Consider the following 22,126-nt stretch of genomic DNA (forward strand, 5'->3'; position numbering starts at 1 on the left):
ACAACAAAAAAAATTGGACTTCCTCAAAACCAAAAACTTAGGTGTTTCAAAGGACATCATCAAGAAAGGGAAGACAGCCCACCAAATGAGAGAAAATTTTTACAAAGCATATGTCTGATAAGGACTTGTATCCAGAAAGTATATAAGGAATGCTTTCAGTTCAACAATAAAAAGACAGTTTTAAATGAACTAAAGATTTGAATAGCCATTTCTCCAAAGAAGATATATAATAAGCACATAAAAAGATGCTTAACATCATTAGTCATTAAGGAAGTACAAATCAAAACCATTGTAAGATACCACTTCACACCCACTAGGCAACAGTCAAAAAGAAAGACAATGTCAAGTGTAACAAGAATGTGGAGAAAATGGAGCACTCGTTCATTAACAGGTAGGAATGTAAAAAAGAGCAGATATTTTGGAAAACAGTTTGATAGTTCCTAAAAATGTTAAACATAAAGTTACTGTATGACCCAGAAATTCCATTCCTAGGTAAATACCCAAGAGAATTGAAAACATATATCCATACAAAAAAACATGTACATAAATAAAGCACCATTATTCAAAAAAACTAAAAAGTGGAAACAATCCAAATGTCTACCAGTTGATAAATGGATAAACAAAATTTAGTATATCCATGTAATGGAATATTATAATGCAATAAAAGGAAATGAAAGATTGACACATGCTTCAACATGGATTTACCTTGAAAACATCATGCTGTGTGAAAGAAGCCAGTTTCAGAAGACTGCATATAGTAAGATTCCATTTATATGAAATTTCCAGTACAGGTAAAACCTTAGAGACAGGAAATAGATTAGTGGTTGTCAGGGCCTGCGGGGAGGGGAAGGTGGGAAGTTACTGCTAATGCACATGGAGTTTCTTTTGAGGGTGAAGAAAATGTTCTAAAATTAGTGGTGATGCTTTCACATCTCTGAGAATATACTAAAAACCAATGAATTGTAGACTTTAAAATGGTGAATTTTATGGTGTGTGGATTATATCTTCACAAAGCTGTTGTCAAAAAATTCAGGCACATGGGGATTAGAATTCTGGGCTGTTTCATCAGTTTTATAAGGTGCTACTGAAACTAATTCTGAAGGTCAGAGTACAGGTACAACAGCTTATTTTCTTAAAATTTTTTCCTCCTTTATTTTTTTCCTTTTATTTTACTGGTAGAAGCTAGAAATGCTCTTGTGTTGCTGACATCAGCATTTTTATTGCTTCATCATTTTTGTAGCCATGGAAAAGGGAACAGATGGTAATCTTAAAAGAGAAATGTTTTATTTGGGAGAGAGAATTGTGTCTTTGGCTGCTATCTTTGGAAATAATTCCCATGCATGATCCTCTTGTATATGAAAAAAAAGAAGCTACCAATGTGGGGTAATTTGGGGTTTCTAATTAGAATTTCAAACCTACAAGTATCTTTAGTGGAGGTGAAAATGTGTTGCCCATGAGATCTTAGGATCAGCGTTGTTTAATGGGCAAAAATATTTTTGCTCTTCTTAAAATCTCACCTGCAGTTATTTTTATAACCACTTCCTTTTCCTAAGGTCTAGAAACCTTTTATAAAAACGGAATGTTGTCACTGTTTGTTAAACCTACTGGTAATATTTCTGGTCTGCATATGTATTGTGTATATTTAATTACTATTCCAGTCAAGGAAATTGTGGTCATGGTCCATATCTAGTGTTCTACCTAGTAAAATAAAAGGTATTTTGACATTCCTCTTGGGGTACTGATTTAGAAGAAAAGGTTGAGGTCCACGTTTAAATACCCTTAGCGTGCTTACCTGGTGGCCTCTGATGGCTCAGGACGTTTCCAGGTACGCAGTGCCACGCCTTCTACAAAGACAGGCGTGCTATGGATCTCTCCTTCAGATGCCCGAAGCCGGTTGCCAAGGAACGTGTTTATGGTTTGGGATCCACGGGCTGGTGAGTGGCAGGCCAAGTGAAAAAAAATGGTTTCTTTTGCCTTCCTTCTCACCTCCCGCCTTTGCTGCTTGCAGGAAGATCTGCCTGCACTGCAAGTGCCCTCAAGAGGAGCACATGGTGACGGTGATGCCCCTGGCGATGGAGAAGACCGTCAGCAAACTCATGTTTGACTTCCAGAGGAACTCGACCTCGGATGACGACTCAGGCTGTGCCTTGGAGGAGTATGCCTGGGTCCCGCCGGGGCTGAAGCCTGAACAGGTACCGTTCTTGATGGGAGGGCAGTTGTGGGGTCGCCTTTTACCTTTGTCTTACCCGTCCTTCCTCATTCCAGTTCAGAAGGGAGAGTTGACTTTGCTGATTCAGACAAGTGGGGCTACATGGGATGAAGATGTCTGGGGCCCCAGTGGGAAACCAGGAAGAGAAATGAAACTGAGCCTTGGGTGGGCCATGGCTAATTCATTCTGTATTGCCATTTTTAACTGTTACCAAAAGATTGTCTAGAAACGTCTAGAAACATTAGATAGTGAAACTTCATTTTTGGAGAGGGAAGGGACGTTCTACATTGGCCATCAATCTTAATGTTAAGATTCATTGTAAAGGAGAATAAGGAAATAAGGACTTACCTTATTCTTCCCAGTGATCTAATGCTGTGTTCAAAAGTTTGGCCTGGCTTTACAAAGAAAGACATTGACATTTCCTGAAATATTTTGGCACTGCCCACAGGCTGTAAATATTATTAGCTTGGTTAGATGAACTTGGTTTCTTTCGTTTCACTGCATTTCTCTCAGTGATATACAGCTTCTGCTTTGCATTTCTTTGTCCTTGGAATTTTCTCTTCCACGAGCCTCATGTTGGTTTAGAAGCCCCTCCTGTAAGCTGGATATTGTCATGATCTTCCCTGTGCGTCTTTGAGAGACAAGTTTATCAGAATCTTAAGTGTTCGACCACTATACCCTTCCTCTGACACAAGAAGTTTCTTTCTCTGGAGATCTTCTCTATGTCTTGACAATGTTTTGAAGCTTAAAAACCCTAAAATGTGAAGTCAGGAACTTTAGATGTGGTGATGCTTTTAGAAAAGGTTCTTTATGGTTAGGGAAGACCTAAGAATTCACCAAGAACTTAAGGATGGGACCCTGATAACATCTCTTTGGTTAGCCATTTCTTGTCTCTGGTCATACCACCCTGAATGCACCCGATCTCGTCTTTCGTTAGCCATTTCTTATTCTTCTTTCTTTCCTTCTGAGGTTGTAAATGAACAGATGAAATCAAGCACACAGGCAGGATTTGTTTAGCCAGCAAAGGATTGTTTACATTTTGAATTAGTCACTAATACTTAAAAATTGCTAACACTTAAAAATTAGGAAATTTTAATTTTAAAGTTTAAAATCTTACTCTTCAGGGATTTGTGTGCAGGCCATTGAGTTGAGCACTAGTACTTCTTTCCAGGAAGTGTTTAGAAAGAATGACTCTCCAAGTCACCCTAGTCTCCACTAAGCCCATTTCATCCTTTTGTGTTAATCTTCCTACGCCCTACAGGCACTTCCGGTTTGTGATCTCTACTCTGATTCTTACTAGGAAGAAAATGTCTTAGAATAGAAACATTCACAGAAAATAATCTCCATGAGAATTGAAGGGACTTCTGTGTTGGGTTATCAGCGGAAAAAAAGAAGTGTGTTCTCTCTTAATTTGTAGGTTAAGGTTATATCTTGATTTTCTTCTGTTCCAGTAAAGACTGTATTATTAAAGAATAAGTTGAAGAAGAATGAGAGTATTTGATTGAGTTTGTCTGGAAACTCATATGAGGTGGTGGGTGACTGAATATCTGTGTTTGACGTCGCGATTCTACTGGCAGTACTTGAGCAGTGAGTTTTCACACCTCGATACAGCTGTGAACTTGTTTCGATACAGCTGTGAGCTTGTTTCGTTTTCTTGCTAACCTCATTTCCAGCAGCTTCTAAGAGACCCACCCTTCTTTTATTCACATTGCTTCCTGCTGAGTTGGGCCCTGGAATTCCAAAGTTAAGCTATTTTCAGTTCCCTGCTTAGGTAGATTCTTTTCTAAGGCCATTAAATATCATTCTATGATGTTCATATTCAGAGAACATTTTCTACTGCCCCAAGAGAACAGACAGTTGCAGAAGCTAAAGGTCTTGGTTACATTCACCAATTCCAAAAGTAAGTGCTTATGTATTTTTGAAGGCCACTTGCCTCATCCAAAGTGAACGTCTTTGGAAAACATAAAATGACTTTCTTTGATTTGTTTTGAAAGAAAATGTTTAATGCTAGGACTTCCCTGTGGGCGCAGTGGTTAAGAATCCGCCTGCCACTGCAGGGGACACGGGTTCGATCCCGGGTTCGATCCCTGGTCCGGGAAGATCCCACATGCCAGGGAGCAACTAAGCCCATGTGCCACAACTACTGAGCTTGCGCTCTAGAGCCTGTGCTCCGCAACAAGAGAAGCCCACGCACCGCGATGAAGAGTAGGCCCCGCTTGCTGCAACTAGAGAAAGCCCGCGCGCAGCAATGAAGACCCAACACAGCCAAAAAAAATTTTTTTAATAAATAAATAATAAATTTTTTAAAAAATGATTAATGCTATTAAACAAGTGGTTTGAATTATGTCAGGTGGCAGGATATTCCCGTCTCTTATAACTGTATTTTTCTTTAAATGGTTTTCTCTATTCCCTACACTTACTCAAACCTATATGATACAGATGATTGATTAGAAAGGAAATTGTTCTCCAGAGAGAGACTGTCTCTTTAAGCCATTTGAAGGGCTCTATATTTGCCTAATAAAATATGGATCTGTATTAAAGGTGTTTCAGGGGATCATGTTGCATGAAAAAAATGGTCTTCAAATTTTTTAATTATGAGATCTTTTAAAGTCTAGTATTAATGGAACTGATTATAGGTTTAAAGATTTTTTAAAAGCTGCCTAGTAGCTTTTAGAAAAATTTGAGACCCTAAATGCCTTTTACTAATAAAAATTCTGATGTTTAATACGATGTTAGTTGTCTCTGGTTTGAGAAAAACCATTTTTCTATCAAGAGAAATTACAGTGAACATTAAAATGCTTTGTGCTGGAGGAGAAATAGTCAAGACCAGTTAGGGTTCCAAGTAATGTGTTTTCATTCTTGTTAGAAACCTTTCATTTTATTCCCTGGTCGTGGGGTTGGTAATATGCCTTCAGGTGACACTCTTTATTATTCTATTTCTTCTGAGAAATGCCTTCAGTTCAATATAATGTGAATGAAAGTTACCTCCGTTTTAGGGAGGTGTTCTTGAACACGGGCACTTAATTTTATAAAAATCCGTTAGCTGCAAAACGCAACCTTAAAATAGTGTGGAAAATGATAAATATGACAGTCGATGCTGGAAAAGAAAGGCTTCTATCTTGTATTTTTTAATGGCTGGACTGAAAACTGATCAGAGAAGTTCCCCAGATCCTTTGCCTCTGCTCGCTGCAAATGAGGTGTTTAGTATTATCCAGAGAGCCCTGCGTAGGCAGAGCAGAGAACTGGAGTCTTCCCTGATTGACCATCTGAAGTCATCTATAAGGCTCCAATTTCTCTTCAGGCTTAAGCAATTTACTGTATGTGCCCTGTCTCCTAGAGATGCTATGGTGATACATTTACAGTAGATAATACTTTAGGAAGAATTTGGAAATTATTTAACAAGCTTTAAGAAAGGAAAACGGTGAGCAGGGTTTCTCAATCTCAGTGCTATTGACATTTTAAGCTGAATAATTCTTGGTGTCGGGGCGGTCCTGTACATTGTAGGATGATTGGCAGCATCCGTGGCCCCCACTGACTAGATGTCAGTAGCACTCACCACCCTCTCCCCGCAACATTGGGATGACCAAACACGTATCCAGTTATTGCCCATTGCCCCTGGGGGATGAGCTGGGCACCCCAGTTGAGAACCACTGGGTAAAAGTAATGGTAGAACCTGGAGGACGTGTCAGCACAAGTCTGGCCCAATCAGGACAAGAAAAGGATGACTCAATTCAGCAAACCTTTATTTGAGCACCTACCAGGTCCTAGCCCTGGTGTTATAGCTGCTGCCTTGAAAGGAGGCTGAGTGTTTGGCAGAGTGAAAAAGGTGATCCCACGCTGCTCAAGCAGAGGCCAGTGCTCTCTGAGGTGGATCCTGCCATCCTCCCGATAAGTCAAAACAAGAAGTGAAATGGTGTGAGGAACAGGTGACAGGTGGGTCACCATTTGTCCTCCAAAACAGGAATAGCTTTCTCCTTTTATAATGGGAAGACTTGCCCATTGAAAAAAACGGAAAGATAAGAAGAAAGAAAGGAGATAAAAATCACTCATAATTCTACCAACCAAGGAAGATTGTTTTCCAACCTTTTTTGCATGTGTGTAACAAGTATCTATATAGGGTACATTTCTGTTTTGTTTTGGACAAAAATGTGATGATGCTCTCCATTTATCCTGAAATTTTTTTCAGTTCATGTATTGTGAACTTTTTTTCTGCATTTTTTCTATATTTAAACCCAGATTATCTTTTGGAGTGGCTGTGTAGTTCTCCACTGGTAGTTACTAACCTGTAGTGGCACCACCCACCACTAGGGGGCGCTTGGAAATGTATGTTTAGAAGCGGGGGTTGGGGGGTGGGGGAACTTCCCTGGCGGTCCAGAGGTTAAGACTTCGCCTTCCAGTGCAGGGGATGCGGGTTCGATCGCTGGTCAGGGAGCTATGATCCCACATGCCTCGAGGCCAAAAAACCAAAACATAAAACAGAAGCAATATAGTAACAGATTCAATAAAGACTTTAAAGATGATCCACATCAAAAAAAAAAAAAAATCTCAGAAGTGGGTAGTTATTGTCAAAATGACAAGGGAACTCCACTAGTATTTTAGTGGGTGGGGGCTTGGGATGCTAAACAGCCTGAAAAGTATCAGACGGTCCTGCTCGAAGGAGAATTGACCCCTCCCAAATGCCAAGAGTACCACCATCGAACAACCCTGAACTGAAAATCTATTTTTGAACGTGTGCATCCTTCGTAGCTTTTCTCTATATTAAGTAAACAGTAGCAGCCAACCTTTCTGTACACTTGCTTGCTCCTCGCCTTCAGGACAATTCCTAGAGGTGGATAGGTCACGTGTAAACCTCTTTAAGACTTTTGATTCATTGTGCCAAACTGCCCTCCAGAAATGTAACCGGTGCATCCTCTGGGTGGATAGACTTCATTGGGTACATGAGGATATGTTTTTTTTATTAGTGCTTCTACTCCTGATCCTTGAAAATCTGAAGAGACCATCAGATTGCTTCTCCTGAGTTGAGTGTCCTTTTCATTGATGTTTCGGATACTCCAGGTATCCATTGAGAGTTCTCAAATGTGGATGTCACCAAATGTTAGTCATTTTACCTTGACCTTAACCGTATTTTTGCACGTAAAGAGTAGCCATTGGGTTATTTGTCTGGAACTCTCAACGTTCACTTCAAACTATTGCAGGAAGGATGAAGAGTGGATACTAGAAGTAATTGCCCAATTTTTGGCTTTCAAAGCATTCTTCCGTATGTGGCAAAATAGACCCTCCAGTACTACCTAAAGATGGGGGTGAATTAGCTGGTTTTGAGCCCTGTGAAACTCTAAAAATCTCTCTGCTGAGGGTACCTAAAATTCTTTATTTGGCTTTACATTTTAATTTAATGACTATTACTCATCCATCAGATGTCAGACTAACTGTGTCTCCTCAAGGAGTCTCTCTGGACACCCCGCTCTCCCAATACAAGACTAGGTCTCCAGTCCCACGCTTTCTGACAGTCCCCACAGTTTTCCTTTTTAGTGCCTCTCAAACTTGTAATTACTTAGCAGCGTAATTTTTTGTTTAATATTTGGCTCCCCCACTTTGCTTTAAGATCCAGGAGGGGGGCTTCCCTGGTGGCGCAGTGGTTGAGAATCTGCCTGCTAATGCAGGGGACACGGGTTCGAGCCCTGGTCTGGGAAGATCCCACATGCCGCGGAGCGGCTGGGCCCGTGAGCCACAATTGCTGAGCCTGCGCGTCTGGAGCCTGTGCCCCGCAACGGGAGGGGCCGCGATAGAGAAAGGCCCGCGCACCGCGATGAAGAGCGGTCCCCGCACCGCGATGAAGAGTGGCCCCCGCTTGCCGCAACTGGAGAAAGCCCTCGCACGAACCGAAGACCCAACACAGCCAAAAATAAATAAATAAATAAATAAATAAATAAATAAATAAATAAATAAATAAATAAATAAAAGAAAAATCCTTTCATTGCCTTTCCAGGCTTGCAATTTAAAAAAAAAAAAAAAAAAAAAAAAGATCCAGGAGGGCAGAGATCTTGTCTGCTTTGTTCTTCGGGAATTCTCCAGCACCTAGCACAGCACCTGACATGTGGCAGGCACCCCACCACTATTTGTTAAGAGGCAGGCAGGTCACCGGAATCCTCTGCAGAAGCAGAGATGTTCAGGATTGCATCACACAGTGAAAAGATAAAGATCTTTTAAATGTTTTTCTACATGAAGAATTAGTCTGTATCCATTATTCCTGCTCCGTCTATTTCTCTTAAAAGTATGTATTCTAAGCACATTCCCCTAATAATCCCAGCTGCTTCAGAGATGTCTTAGGTTGCAAAGGGGCAGGAGATGGGTGACATCTTGGGAAGGACTATGCAGCAGCACAAACCTGTGGCAGCGCTGCCAGCTCCAAGGCTCAGGGTCTGGAACATAGTGTGAGGAACCAAGGGTCTGGCAGAAGCCCTCTGTGTTTCCAAACCAGAGGACCATTTGTGTCACAGTAAAATTTGGAGAACCCATTGGGAGGCACAGGTGAAGGGGAAGCAGCATAGCCCAGTGGGAAAGAGCCTCACTTCCGGAGTCCAGTAAATCTGACTACTGCTCCATCCCTTTCCGACCTCAGGAAAGTTGTTCAGCTTCCAGGAGCCTCAGTTTCCTCCTGATGATGATGATAATATGAAGAAAATTCTTAAACTTTCATCGAACACTGGTTGTGTGCCCACCACCATTTTCAACTTTGTGTGCATTACTGTATTTAATTCTTATAACAACCTTATTCGGTAATTATCATTTCTGTCTATGTTTTAGAAGTGAGTAAAGCAAGGCTCAGAGAAGTGGAATAACTTGCCTGAGGTCACACAGCTAAGGAGTAGCAGAGAGGGATTCAATCTCAGATACCCTGAGCCAGGAGCTGATGCTCTTAGACCTCGAGAGCCCAGGGCTGATCTGGCCCCGAGTGAGGGAGTGTGTAGAAAGTTCCCAGGGCAGTGTGTACACATAGTAGATGCTCAATAAAATGATTGTTTCCTTATCACTCTTCTTGTGAAGCTATAGTAAGTGTTGCTGATTACTACTGCCCTGAGCAGGCAGGAAGAAGCGGGGAAGGAACATAAGACCGTCCAGGACAGAAGAAGGTTCTGTCAAGTGGAAGAGGGACATTAAACATTCTGGGTTAACCAGAATCCAGGATTCCTTCTCAGCCTGCTCAAAGGCTTTTAATCAAATCATTTTGATTGTGCTGCTCCAGGAGCCTTTCTGTTCTCCAGGTTCTCTGCTGTGGGATTGTTGTAAAGGTGCAGCTTCTTTCTAATGAAGTTCTGGCTCCACTGAGCCAGAGCAGCTTGGACAGGGGGCCAGACGGAGCCACCTGACTCTGAAAAACCCAGTGTCCCAAGCGGGCTTCGGGGGCTGTCTGCTGTAGAAATGAGGTCTGTCACCCCCTTCCTCGGTGCCTGGGGTCACCTGTATCATCACAGTCCCTGGGCCTGGGAGGAGTGAGTGAGTCCCCGGGGCGTTTTCTGTAGGCCACTCAGAGTACAAGGAGAACCTCCCCACAAAGGAGAATGGCCTATATTGAGGATCTGCAGGTCAGCCGGAAGCATGGCTCCTTGCTCTGCCTCTCTGACTTTGCCTCTCACAGTCTCTTTAGCAGCCGTCTCCAGTGGGTGGGCTTCATGGAAGCCCTCCACTGCATTGTACCCCCCTAGTCAGAGTGGAAGAATGAGTCAGAGCGTACGCTGGAGAACATTGTGACAAAGCAATAGCGATCGGGCTCTTTCCGTTCCTTCCTTCCCTTATCTCCTGTGCACCTACTCTGTGTCAGGCACCGTTCTAGGCACTGGGGGTAAAACGGTAACCAAGATCACTGAGGTTTCTGCTGCACTGTAGTTCTCAGTGGAGGTGTTGGAGACCTATACATTAGAAAACAAGTGACTAAGGTAATTCAACATTGTGATTTTTAAAATGATGCTAATAATAGTGCTATAAACATTTAACGAACTCTTGCATGTGCCAGGCACTATCCTAGGTGCTGTGGGAGTTATCCTAGTGCTTTGTCTCGTTTCATTTATACTATGAAGGAAATACAGTAGCTTCTGTGATCATAGCTGTGGGCCGGAGTGTTGGGGACGGCGGGAATTAGCTAATTTAGATTGATCGGTCAGGAGCAGACTCTGTGGGGAGGTGGTCTTTGAGCTGCTACTGAATGACATGAGGAAGCCCGCCCTGCAAAGATCTGGCTTGTTGCAGAAGTTCAGAGATTTACATGAAGCTCAGAAGTAAGATGAAATCCGTACCAACTTTGTATCTGCACAAAAAATTGGGGGAGTGTGTTGTTTTATGGTTTGGGGAGAAATGAATAGGGTCCATGCAGTGTCGAGCTCTTGCCAAGGTAGCCGACATGAGGGCTGGGTAGTCCCACTGCTGTCCCTCCCCCTGGGAAATCGAAGGAGCCCCCATTACCCATCACCTTGATGTTTCTGCCTGCGGGCAGAGATAAGGCAACAGAGATCCCCCATTCACAGGTGACTAGAGAGGGAACAAGGAACCTTCCCCATGCCAAGTGCATAATGCATACTTTACATACGTTTATGTCTACCCCTTTTGTCATATGCCCTGCCTTCTAAAATGTGAGCCTGTTGGAGGGAGGCAGAGAGTGTCTTGCTCACCGCTGCATACTCAGTGCCTAAAATAATGTCTGATGCATTATTCAATAAACAGATGTTATATGAATAAACAGTCCCATTTAATCCTTGTATAAAATCCTCCACTTTCCCACTGAATACCCTGCAGCTCAGAGAAAATCAAGCTTGACCAGGATGTCACAGCTAGTAATGGGCAGAGCCAGGATTCACACCAGCCTTATTTGGGCTCCTCTTCCTCCACACCCACCCCGCCTCCCGCCCCCGCCTTCCATGGTGATCCACCCAGGATATCAGATCCAAGGAAGCCAACTTGGCATGTGTTGGAGGAGGGAGCGGCATGCATCACACTAGGCTCTTTCATTCTCAGGGGAGGGAGATGGCTCCTCATCTCCGGTTGACCCTGGTGACTAAGGAATTCCTCTTTCCCCACCTCCAGTTTCCCCATCGCTGCAGGAAGTAGCATGGTCCTACTTTCAAAGGCTTGTTTCCCCATCAGCAATCTCTTTATCTCTGGCTCTTCTCAATCTCTCATCCTGGCTGGGAACCCGCTTGGTGACAACCTCATTTCGTCTTCTTCCTCCCGTGGCCGTCATGTTCCTAGTACTGTGTCACATACCTGGGCACTCAACAGTCATATTCATTGAGCAGATATTTATCAAGTGATAACTATATTCCAGCTACGGCGGGAACGGCCATGAACAAACAAACAAGTATCCTTGCCCTTAGGGAGCTGACACTCTAGTGGAGAATACAGACCATTGAATGAACAATACACTTTCAGAGAGTGATGTATGCTGGGAAAGCAATAAAGAAAGGGTGATGTGATTTAGAGCCAGGGTTGGCAAAATTTTACTGTAAAGAGGCAGATAGTAAATAAATATTTTAGGCTTTGTGGGACATACAGTCTCTCTCGCAGATACCGAACTCTGACGTTGTCATGGAGAAGAAGTCGTACACAACACATAATGAATGGGCATGGCCATGTGACAATAAAACTTTATTTACAAAGACAGGCAGCGGGCCTGATTTGACCCACAGGCTGTAGTTTGCTGGTCCCTGATTTGGAGAATCTACTTTAGATTGCGGGGGGAGGCAAAGAAAGCCTGTCTGAGGAAGTGACATCTGAGCTGAGTTGTTACTTGGAATGATGGTTAGATTACTCAGATTCAGCCTATTCTGGTGGTTTTCAAAATCTGGTTCCCATGCCTGCAACATGAGTATCATCTGGGAAATTACTAAAAAATACAGATTCTCAGGCTCTGTCCCAGACCTACTGAACCAGAGCTCTGGAGGTGGGCCCAGCATTCTCTTTCAACAGGGCCTTCAGGTGTTTCTGATACAGGCCAAAGCTTGAGAACCGCTGCTCGTGGGTTACGGAAAACCAGCAGTGTTGGAAATACATGGAGCCAAATCTTGGCTCTACCACGTATTAGCTCTATAACCTTGGATGCCCTAAGCTTCAGTTGTCTTGTCTGTAAAATGAAGAGACTTTTATGCCAAAGTCTAAAGTAGCTATGGAGGCTAAATGAATTAACTGTCTAAAGAGCCTAGGAGATCTAGGCTGACACATCGTAGGTCCTCATAAAATGGTAGCTGCAGTCATCACCAGCCTCACTGGCTGGGTCTTTGAGACACTGATGCAGATTTGCCCATGGGTAGTAATAGAGGATGAGCCCCAGCATCTTCCCCGTGAGCAAGACATCTTTCATCCCCAGCTTGTTGCCCCTGACTGACACACCCTGAATATGGCCTGAACACAAGGCTGTTTGTTAAAGGAGAATTCAAGATACTCTTAAAATTCTTTGACTGGTCCTGCTTCTTCAGCTCTCTCCTTGGCCTGTTAGCCCAGAAGATGCTCTGGTCCCTGCTGTTGCAGAATCATGAATTCTACATCTGTGACTCACCACCGGGCTGGGGCCGCAGTGCCAGGCACTCAGCTTTACCATTCACTTTCAGGCTATTGACAGTTTGTTCTTTTTATGTAAGAAGCTATTTGTACCAAGAGGGACAGAGGCTGGCAGGTGTGGGTGCAGGGAGAGAAGAACGACGAAGTAGTCCATCTCTCTAGGCCTGCTGGGTCGTTTTGGTTCATAGGGAGGGAATCTAATAACCGCTCTAAAAGCTCCACAAAAACCATCATTAGACTCGCCAGCCATTTGCTGTGTCATCTTCATTTCATTACTCCATCAGCACATGCTGAGCTCAAAATGGAGTTTCATGGCTGTGGTGAGACACGTGGCTCTGCAAGTGGATTGGATTAAATTTCTTCTAAGCTGCCTCTCTCGTGTTAGTTTTCACTGTCACTTACCCCCGTGTTCTCAGTGCTGGGTGAGGAGTGAGTGGGGAGGGGAGGTGAGAAGGAAGCTAGGAGGAAGCCTGAATGCATGCGGTCTCCTCCAGTTCTCAGGAAACCAGTCACATGAACGGTGCTCTGTTGATCTTGGCTCCAGAAATGCACTGACGTCATCGGATGGCAGTGGGAAATGTGCCTGTCTGTGCAGCCTTCAATAAAATTGCCTGTTAATGATCTCGTTTGCAAGGGAGCTGTCAGAGATGGGACCAGAATTGGGGTGTAGACTGGAGGGCCTCTGCCCGACGAAGTCAGCAGCAGGGTGGCCAGATGCCACCAGCAGGGCCCTGTCAAGGCTCGTTTGCAGAGTGCAAGGCCTGGAGAAGCCAAGGCCCGTTTGCAGACGTGGGAGGGGAGACCTGCCATTGGAGTTCCCAGCTTTCAAGGCAGATGGCTCCAACCTTTATAGTAAACGTGTTCTGGGATCCTGGAGATGAGGAGTGAGCCTCAGGACTTCGACAGCCTGTAGGCGTTCACAGCTGCACACCCTTTCTGCTGACTGAGCAGCCTATGGTGTGGGCCGCTGCGACAGTTGATTTACTATCAAGATGATCCCCTCTGCCTTCTGACTCATGAGACATTTTGAGCAGTTTCATGGGATGGTTGGATGAATCTACCATCAAGGCAACTAGTGGCTACCTTCCTCCACCTGTCTCCATCTATTTGTCCATCCGTTCATTCATTCACTCACTAGGGCATTCAGCCATGGATTCATTCAGCAGTTACTTATTAAGTGCCCGTTAAGTGCAAGCCCTTAGTCTAGGTGTGATTTCACTGTGGCTCTTTTCCAGGTCCAGTGTAGAACTGGAGCTTCCCAGGCCCTGTCTTGACGTTGTGCTTTGTGTAGCATGCGGTTATTCACAGGCAGGTGTAGAAAGTCCCTCTTTGCGGAAGACCCACACAGACTTCAGGCTTTGTGCCGGTGTCCCATGGCTTCTACCTTGTAAGTACCTGTCCCTCGGAGCTCGTAGTGTTCAAGAGTATAAGCTTTGACACTGACTAATTCTGTGTTCACATCCTAGCTTTGTTGCTCACAAACATTGGCCAAGTTCATCCACTTCCATGAGCTTTCATGTCATCATCGGAAAAATAAGAATGTCATTATGCAACTGTAGCATGGCTGTGAGAATTAAATGAGACAATGCCTTAAGGATGGAGCTTTAAAAATAGCAGCTTTTAGCTTTCCTTTTAACAGCCCAAAATTGAAACAACCCAAATGTCCATCAACAGATGAATGGATAAACAGATTGTGTTGTATCATAGAGTAGAATGCTACTCTATAATAAAAAGGAATGAACTCTTGATATATACAACAATATTCATGAATCTCAAAATCATTATTCTGAGTGAAAGAAGCCAGACCATAAAAGTACATACTGTTTGATTCTATTTATATAAAAATAGAAAATTTGAACTAATCTGTAGTGACAGAAAGCAGATCAGTGGTTACTTGGGGATAGGGAGGTGGATGGGGAGAGAGTGGGAGGGAGGAATGACAGAAGGGCAGAGGAAACTTTTGAAGGTAATAGGTATTTCGGTATCTTGATTATGCTGATGGTTTTGTGGGTATATGAATATGTCAAAACTTACCAAGTTGTATACTTCAAATATGTGAAGCTTATTATATTTCAAATACCTCAGTAAAGCGAATGAATGAAGTTGCTCTTTAGCAAACAGGAAGGCAAGCATCTTTGTATGCCAGTGCTGGAGTCTTCCTAAGGTTTCATGGTTGCCTTAGGAAGTAACTGAGCCCTCTGACCAAGTACTGTCAGAAAGAATTGCTCAATATTAATTATGCGCAGTAAAAACGGAGATTTGGGACAGAAATTCATCAACATCCAGATGGATGGCACTAAAAAATCAGTTCCACAGACTGGCTTATTTCATCATCTCTGTAAATGCTCTAGGACAGTGCCTAACATGTAGTTGGCACTTGGTAAGTAGTGGTGGTTGTTATTGCTATGGCAGTTAGAAAGACTGGTGAAAACTCAGTGATCACATCTTGCTAAGGGAAGATAATTATTCAGGTAATTTCTGACCCTATACTTCCTGAACCAAAAGGATAAATTCATAACCTCTCAGCTTGGTAGGGGATCAGGGCTGCCACATACAGTTGTACAGTTTGTATACTGCACAAAGGTGCCTGGCCAAGGGGTTGATTAAAGGTTGATATTCACCTGGGCTCTGGTGACTACCAACCAGAGTAGGACATTTTATTTAACCTAGGACACCTTGCAGTTTACCTGGGTGTGGTACAGGACTCTCTCTTCTGAGACTGGGAGCTTGCTTTTCGTCATTTGTAGTTGGGGTGGAGGGGGGTGTCTTTTTCTAATTTCCATTAAGGTACCAAAAAGTCTAGCAGCAACCTAGGAGGGACTGTAAACATTAACTAGCCTAGCTCAGTGATGACTTTTCATTCTTGCCCTGCAATCCTGGGGTGCTAGGAAACCTCCTTTCTGATTCTTGCCAAAGGGTATTAGGAATAAGAGGTGATATCCTCATGTTCACTGGCATTAAGTGTTCGGTGGAGGGGAGGAGGTAGGTTATGATTTCCCGAGTTTTGATGGTCAAGATTTTGAACACTTAAGCCCCTTTTTTGTTCTCTCCCTCTTCCGTCATTTTGCAAATCATTGCAAGCGTCATAACCTTGGACAGAGAGAGACACAGGCAGAGAAAGGAGCTGAAATGCCAACCAACTAATTTTGTCAGCCACTTGGCAACTCTGTTCATACTGTTTGAGGGAGAGGGTCAAGTCAAACTATAAAAGTAAATTTGAGGTTGGACTTGTGCATGGTTTTGAAGCACCCATCCTCTCCTGGACCCCATTGCTGTGTGGAAATCAAGAATTCATCTGGATGGTGACTATGACATGAGAAATAGCTCTGCTGAAATATGGTCAGTGGGTGGTCTTTCCCAAGCATAGTGATTAAAAGCCATGACTGTGGTATCAGATACATATGGAACCTGATCCAGCTCTGCTACTCTCTGGCTGTATTTATGATTGGAAAAGGTTACTTAACTTGGTGAAGTCATTTTTCTTCATCTATAAAATGAAGATAGTAACAGTTCCTGCCTTATAGGGAAACTGTTCCAGAACCTGGTATTTCAAGAACCCAGTATTACATATAATTACTTTTTTAAAAAAATAAATTTATTTATTTTATTTATTTCTCTTTGGCTGCATTGGGTCTTCGTTGCTGTGTGCGGGCTTTCTCTAGCTGCGGCAAGCAGGGGCTACTCTTCCTTGAGCGGGCTTCTCATTGTGGTGGCTTTTCTTGTTGCGGAGCATGGGCTCTAGGCATGCGGGCTTCAGTAGTTGTGGCACACGGGCTCAGTAGTTGTGGCTCGCGGGCTCTAGAGCGCAGGCTCAGTAGTTGTGGCACACAGGCTTAGTTGCTCCATGGCATGTGAGATCTTGCAGGACCAGGGCTCGAACCTGTGTCCCCTGCATTGGCAGGCGGATTCTTAACCACTGCGCCACCAGGGAAGCCCACATATAATTACTGATTGGAAAGGCCAATTAGTATGAAAACACTTTTCTTGGAAAAGCCCATCTGAAGAAGGAAAAAAAATTGAGAACTAAGTCTGAAGCTCTTGTCCAGAGATTGGAGGGAGTGGGGGTGGAGGAGACAAGACCCATAGAAATAAGGCTTCAAAGATTATTAAACCTAAACCTTGTAAGTGATATTTAAGAAACCAATCTCAGAGAAAGTATATGACTTGCACATTGTCATATAGAGCCAGAATTTAGAGAGCTGAGTTAATTTATTTCACCACTCTTCCCCTTACAATACCAGGGAGAAATACCTAGGGACCGTAGAACAGGCAGATGTACAGAAAAGGAAGCATTCAAGTTCAGGAAAGAGTTATGAATCAGAGAAGTTCAGTTTCAGACCGTGGTTGCCTAAGTGACCTTCACCAAGTTTCTTAGCACCTTCTAGCTTCTGTTCCCCATTTGGAGAATAAGGATGTGAAATCTTTCCTTCCCACTCTAAAGTAAGAATAAACAAAATAATGTTTCCAAATTGTTAGAAGAAAGGTGTTAGAATTAATGAACAATAATTACTGTTGTTATAATATACTGTATAGCCTTCATAATTTTTTGTCTATTTGGTCTGTCGATGCTAAGAGACATATTCTAAAATCTCTCACATTGTTTATAGATTTGTTTCTTCTTGTATTCCTGTTTTGCTTATATTTTGAAGCTATATTTTTGGATGCCTAAAAGTTTATGAATATGCTCCAACTTTTATAGATTTTTTACTTTTATTATTTTATAACATCTTAAAAATTTTTTGCATTTAATTTATTTTAACATGAAAATCATTTTTATGGTTCTTAAAAAGTTTATGAACAGATGCATTAGTAATATTTTCCAGGAATATAAGTAGGGAAGTGATAGCTCAATCAACAAATTGTGTCACTAATAATTTTGAAATGACCAAGGAGCTATTAATCAATTGTAACATCACTTTTAATCCATCCTAATTATACTTACTTAAATATAAGTTTTCTTCAGTATTAATATTGCATACTGGCTTTTTTAAGGGGAATAATTGCAAGACTGTACTTTTTCATTCTTTTATTTCAAACTTTTCTTACGGATTCACGTAGGCAGCATATCATGGATATTGTTTTTTTCTTTTTAATCCAAACTGATAATCTTCTGATTGATGGATATATTTACATTTATTGTGATAACTGAGATAATTATTACTCCCACTTTTTTTTGCTGTTTTCAGTTTGCTGTGTTTTTCCTCTGCTTTTTTCTATTTTCTTGAATTCTATTTTTTAATATTTTCCCTGTTTCCTTCATTTTCCTTTACTTGTTGGAAAATTATAGAATACATCTCTAAGAGAAAAACAAATAACATATGCTAACGCATATATATATGGAATCTAAAAAAACGGTACTGATGAACCTACTGGCAGGGCAGGAATAAAGACGCAGACGTAGAGAATGGACTTGAGGACATGGCAGGGGAAGGGGAAGCTGGGACAAAGTGAGAGAGTGGCATGGACATATATACACTACCAAATGTAAAACAGCTAGCTAGTGGGAAGCAGCCACATAGCACAGGGAGATCAACTCGATGCTTTGTGACCACCTAGAGGGATGGGATAAAGAGGGTGGGAGGGAGACGCAAGAGGGAGGAGATATGGGGACATATGTGTACATATAGCTGATTCACTTTGTTGTACAGCAGAAACTAACACAACATTGTAAAGCAATTATACTCCAATAAAGATGTGAAAAAAAAATTGCTATTTTCTGGTGGCCACTTGCCATTTCTTAACACCCAGCCACACTGGATCTCTTGCCAGTCTTCAAGTACCCTGAGCTTCCTCCAGCCTCAGGGCCTTCTCACTTGCTGTATTTAATGCATTGCTTTCCCACCTCATTCATTTTTTAAAAAATTGAAGTATAGTTGATTTACAATGTTCTGCCAGTCTCTGCTGTACAGCAAAGTGACTCAGTTATACACATGTATGCATTCTTTTTTTATATTCTTTTCCAGTATGGTTGATCACAGGATATTGAGTATAATTCCCTGTGCTATACATTAGGACCTTGTTGTTTATCCATTCTAAATGTAATATCAATAGTTTGCATCTACCAACCCCAAACTACCGGTCCATCCCTCTCTCTCCCCCCCTCCCCCTTGGCAACGACAAGTCTGTTCTCTGTGTCTATGAGTCTGTTTCTATTTTGTAGATAAGTTCATTTGTGCCATATTTTAGATTCCACATATAAGTGATATCATATGGTATTTGTCTTTCTCTTTCTGACTTCACTTAGTATGATAATCTCTAGTTGCATACATGTGGCTGCAAATGTCATTATTTCATTCTTTTTTATGGCTGAGTAATATTCCATTATATATATATGTACCACATCTTCTTTATCCACTCATCTGTCCATGGACATTTAGATTGTTTCCGTGTTTTGGCTATTGTGAACAGTGCTGCTATGAACATAGGAGTGCATGTATCTTTTGAATTATTTGTTAGGGTATATTCCTAGGAGTGGGATTGCTGGATCATATGGTAATTCTATTTTAGTTTTCTGAGGAACCTCCTTACTGTTTTCCATAGTGACTGTACCAACTTACATTCCCACCAACAGTGTAGGAGGGTTCCCTTTTCTCCACAGCCTCTCCACATTCCACTTCATTCATTTTTAACAAGTATCAGTCTTTATCACTTCCTTCTAACTTTAACAGGGACCTTACATAATGTACATTTTAGTACCATTTCTTAGATTGCTTATGAAAGATTTTTCCTTCCCTATGAGTAGCCTGTGTCTCAGTGTATTTCAGAGCTACGTTACCTGACCTTGAATTCATATTTGCTCAAGCTTAAGGAAATTTTTGGATAGTTTCTCTTAAACCAAAATCATATCAATACTAGTAATTTTTTCATTTTTCACTAATCTTTTTTTTTAAATTTTAAAAAATTCTTTGTACAGGTTTTCAATGTTACTTTCTATTTACAGTTGTTACAAAATATTGGCTCTGTTCCCCTTGTTTTACAGTACATCCTTGAGCCTATCTTACACCCAGTAGTTTGTACCTCCCTCCTCCCCAGCCCCTACATTGCCCCTCCCCACTGGTAACCACTAGCTTGCTCTGTATACCTGTCAATCTGCTTCTTTTTTTGTTATATGCACTAGTTTGTTGTATTTTTCAGATTCCACATACAAGTGATATCATACAATATTTGTCTTTCTCTGTCTGGTTTACTTCACTTAGCATAATGCCCTCCAAGTCCATCCATGTTGCTGCAAATGGCAAAATTTCATTTTTTTATGGCTAAGTAGTATTGCATTGTGTATATATACCACATCTTCTGTATTCATTCATCTGTAGATGGACACTTAGGTTGCTTCCATATCTTGGCAATTTTAAATAATGCTGCTATGAACATTGGGGTGCATATATCTTTTCGAATGAGTGTTTGGGAATTTTTTTTTTGCATATATACCCAGAAGTGGAATTGCTGAGTTATATGGTAGTTCTGTTTTTAATTTTTTGAGGAACCTCCATACTGTTTTCCACCAATTTACATTCCCACCAACAGTGTACAAGGGTTCCCTTTTCTTCACATCCCTGCCAGTATTTGTTATTTGTGTTCTTTTTGATGATAGCCATTCTGACAGATGTGAGGTGATAGTTCACTGTGGTTTTGATTTGCATTTCCCTGATGATTAGCAATGTTGAGCATCTTTTCATGTGCCTGTTGGCCATATGGATTTCCTCCTTGAAAAAATGTCTATTGAGTTCTTCTGCCCATTTCTTAATTAGGTTGTTTGTTTTTTTGATGTTGAGTTGTCTGAACTGTTTATATATGTTGGATATTAATCACTTATCAGTCATATCATTTGCAAATATCATCTCCCATTCAGTAGGTTGTCTTTTTGTTTTGTTGATGGTTTCCTTTGCTATGCAAAAGCTTTTAAGTTTAATTAGGTCCTATTTGTTTATTTTTGCTTTTATTTCTGTTGCCTTGGGAGACTGACCTAAGAAAACATTGATACAGTTTATGTCAGAGAATGTTTTGCCTATGTTCTCTTGTAGGAGTTTAATGGTGTCATGTCTTAAAGACTTAAATATTTAAGTCTTTAAGCCATTTTGAGTTTATTTTTGTATATAGTGTTAGAGAATGTTCTAATTTCATTTTTTTTTTGCAAGTAGCTGTCCAGTTTCCCCAGTACCACTTATTGAAGAGACTGTCTTTGCTCCATTGTATGTTCTTGCCTCCTTTGTCATAGATTAATTGACCATAAGTGTGTGGGTTTATTTCTGGACTTTCTCTCCTGTTCCATTGATCTATGGGTCTGTTTTTGTGCCAGTACCATACTATTTTGATTACTGTAGTTTTGTAGTATAGTCTGAAGTCAGGGAGCATGATTCCTCCAGCTCTGTACTTCTTTCTCAAGATTGTTTTGGCTATTTGGAGTCTTTTGTGTTTCCATACAAATTTTAAAATTATTTGTTCTAGTTCTGTGAAAAATGCTGTTAGTATTTTGATAGAGATTGCATTGAATCTGTAGATTGTCTTGGATAGTATAGTCATTTTGACAATATTGATTCTTCCAATCCAAGTACACAGTATATACTGTATATCTTTCCATCTGTTTGTGTTGTCTTCAGTTTCTTTTATCAGTGTCTTCCAGTTTTTGGAGTCCAGGTCTTTTGCCTCCCTAAGTAGGTTTATTCCTAGGTATTTTATTCTTTTGATGCAATGGTAAATGGTATTGTTTCCTCAGTTTCTCTTTCTGGTACTTTGTTGTTAGTGTATAGAGATGCAACAGATTTCTGTATATTAATTTAGTATCCTGCAGCTTTACCACATTCATTGATTAGCTCTAGGAGTTTTCTGGTGGTATCTTTAGGGCTATGTATAATAACATGTCATCTTCAAACAGTGTTAGTTTTACTTCTTCCTTTCCAATTTGCATTCTTTTTATTTCTTTTTCTTCTCCGATTGCCGTGGCTAGGACTTCCAAAACGATGTTGAATAAAAGTGGTGAGAGTGGGCATCCTTGTCTTGTTCCTGATCTTAGAGGAAATGCTTAGCTTTTCACCACTGAGTATGAAGGTAGCTGTGGGTTTGTCATATATGGCCTTTGTTAGGTTGAGGTATGTTCCCTCTATGCCCACTTTCTGGATAATTTTTATCATAAATGGGTGTTGAATACTGGTAATTTTATACTAACAATTTTAAGATCATTTTATGTCTGTTGTTTATAGCTTTACTTCTTTCATTTAACATAGGTAAGAACCGATCCTGAAACTCTACTTCCTAAAAAAAAATGGATGTTTAAAATTAAGCCTTTTTTCTTTTTGATTCATTTCCTGTTTCCAAAAATGGTTTAGATCAACTATCAGTAGAATAACTAAAACAACGGTAAAGAATCCTATAGAC

The 22,126-nt window shown here is 41.3% G+C and overlaps 1 protein-coding gene across 3 annotated transcripts in view; it reads left to right on the top strand.

Moving 5' to 3' along the window:
- Nucleotides 1-22,126, top strand: part of PRICKLE2 (prickle planar cell polarity protein 2) — a 339,195-nt gene that overhangs the window by 237,231 nt on the left and 79,838 nt on the right. For all 3 annotated transcript variants that reach the window (XM_007192394.3, XM_007192396.3, XM_007192395.3), the window contains one exon: nt 2,009-2,192. In XM_007192394.3, coding sequence (XP_007192456.1) covers nt 2,009-2,192 — 184 coding nt within the window. The remainder of the gene's footprint in view (nt 1-2,008; nt 2,193-22,126) is intronic.

The sequence above is a fragment of the Balaenoptera acutorostrata genome, chromosome 10, assembly GCF_949987535.1.
Source record: "Balaenoptera acutorostrata chromosome 10, mBalAcu1.1, whole genome shotgun sequence".
Lineage (NCBI taxonomy): Eukaryota > Metazoa > Chordata > Mammalia > Artiodactyla > Balaenopteridae > Balaenoptera > Balaenoptera acutorostrata.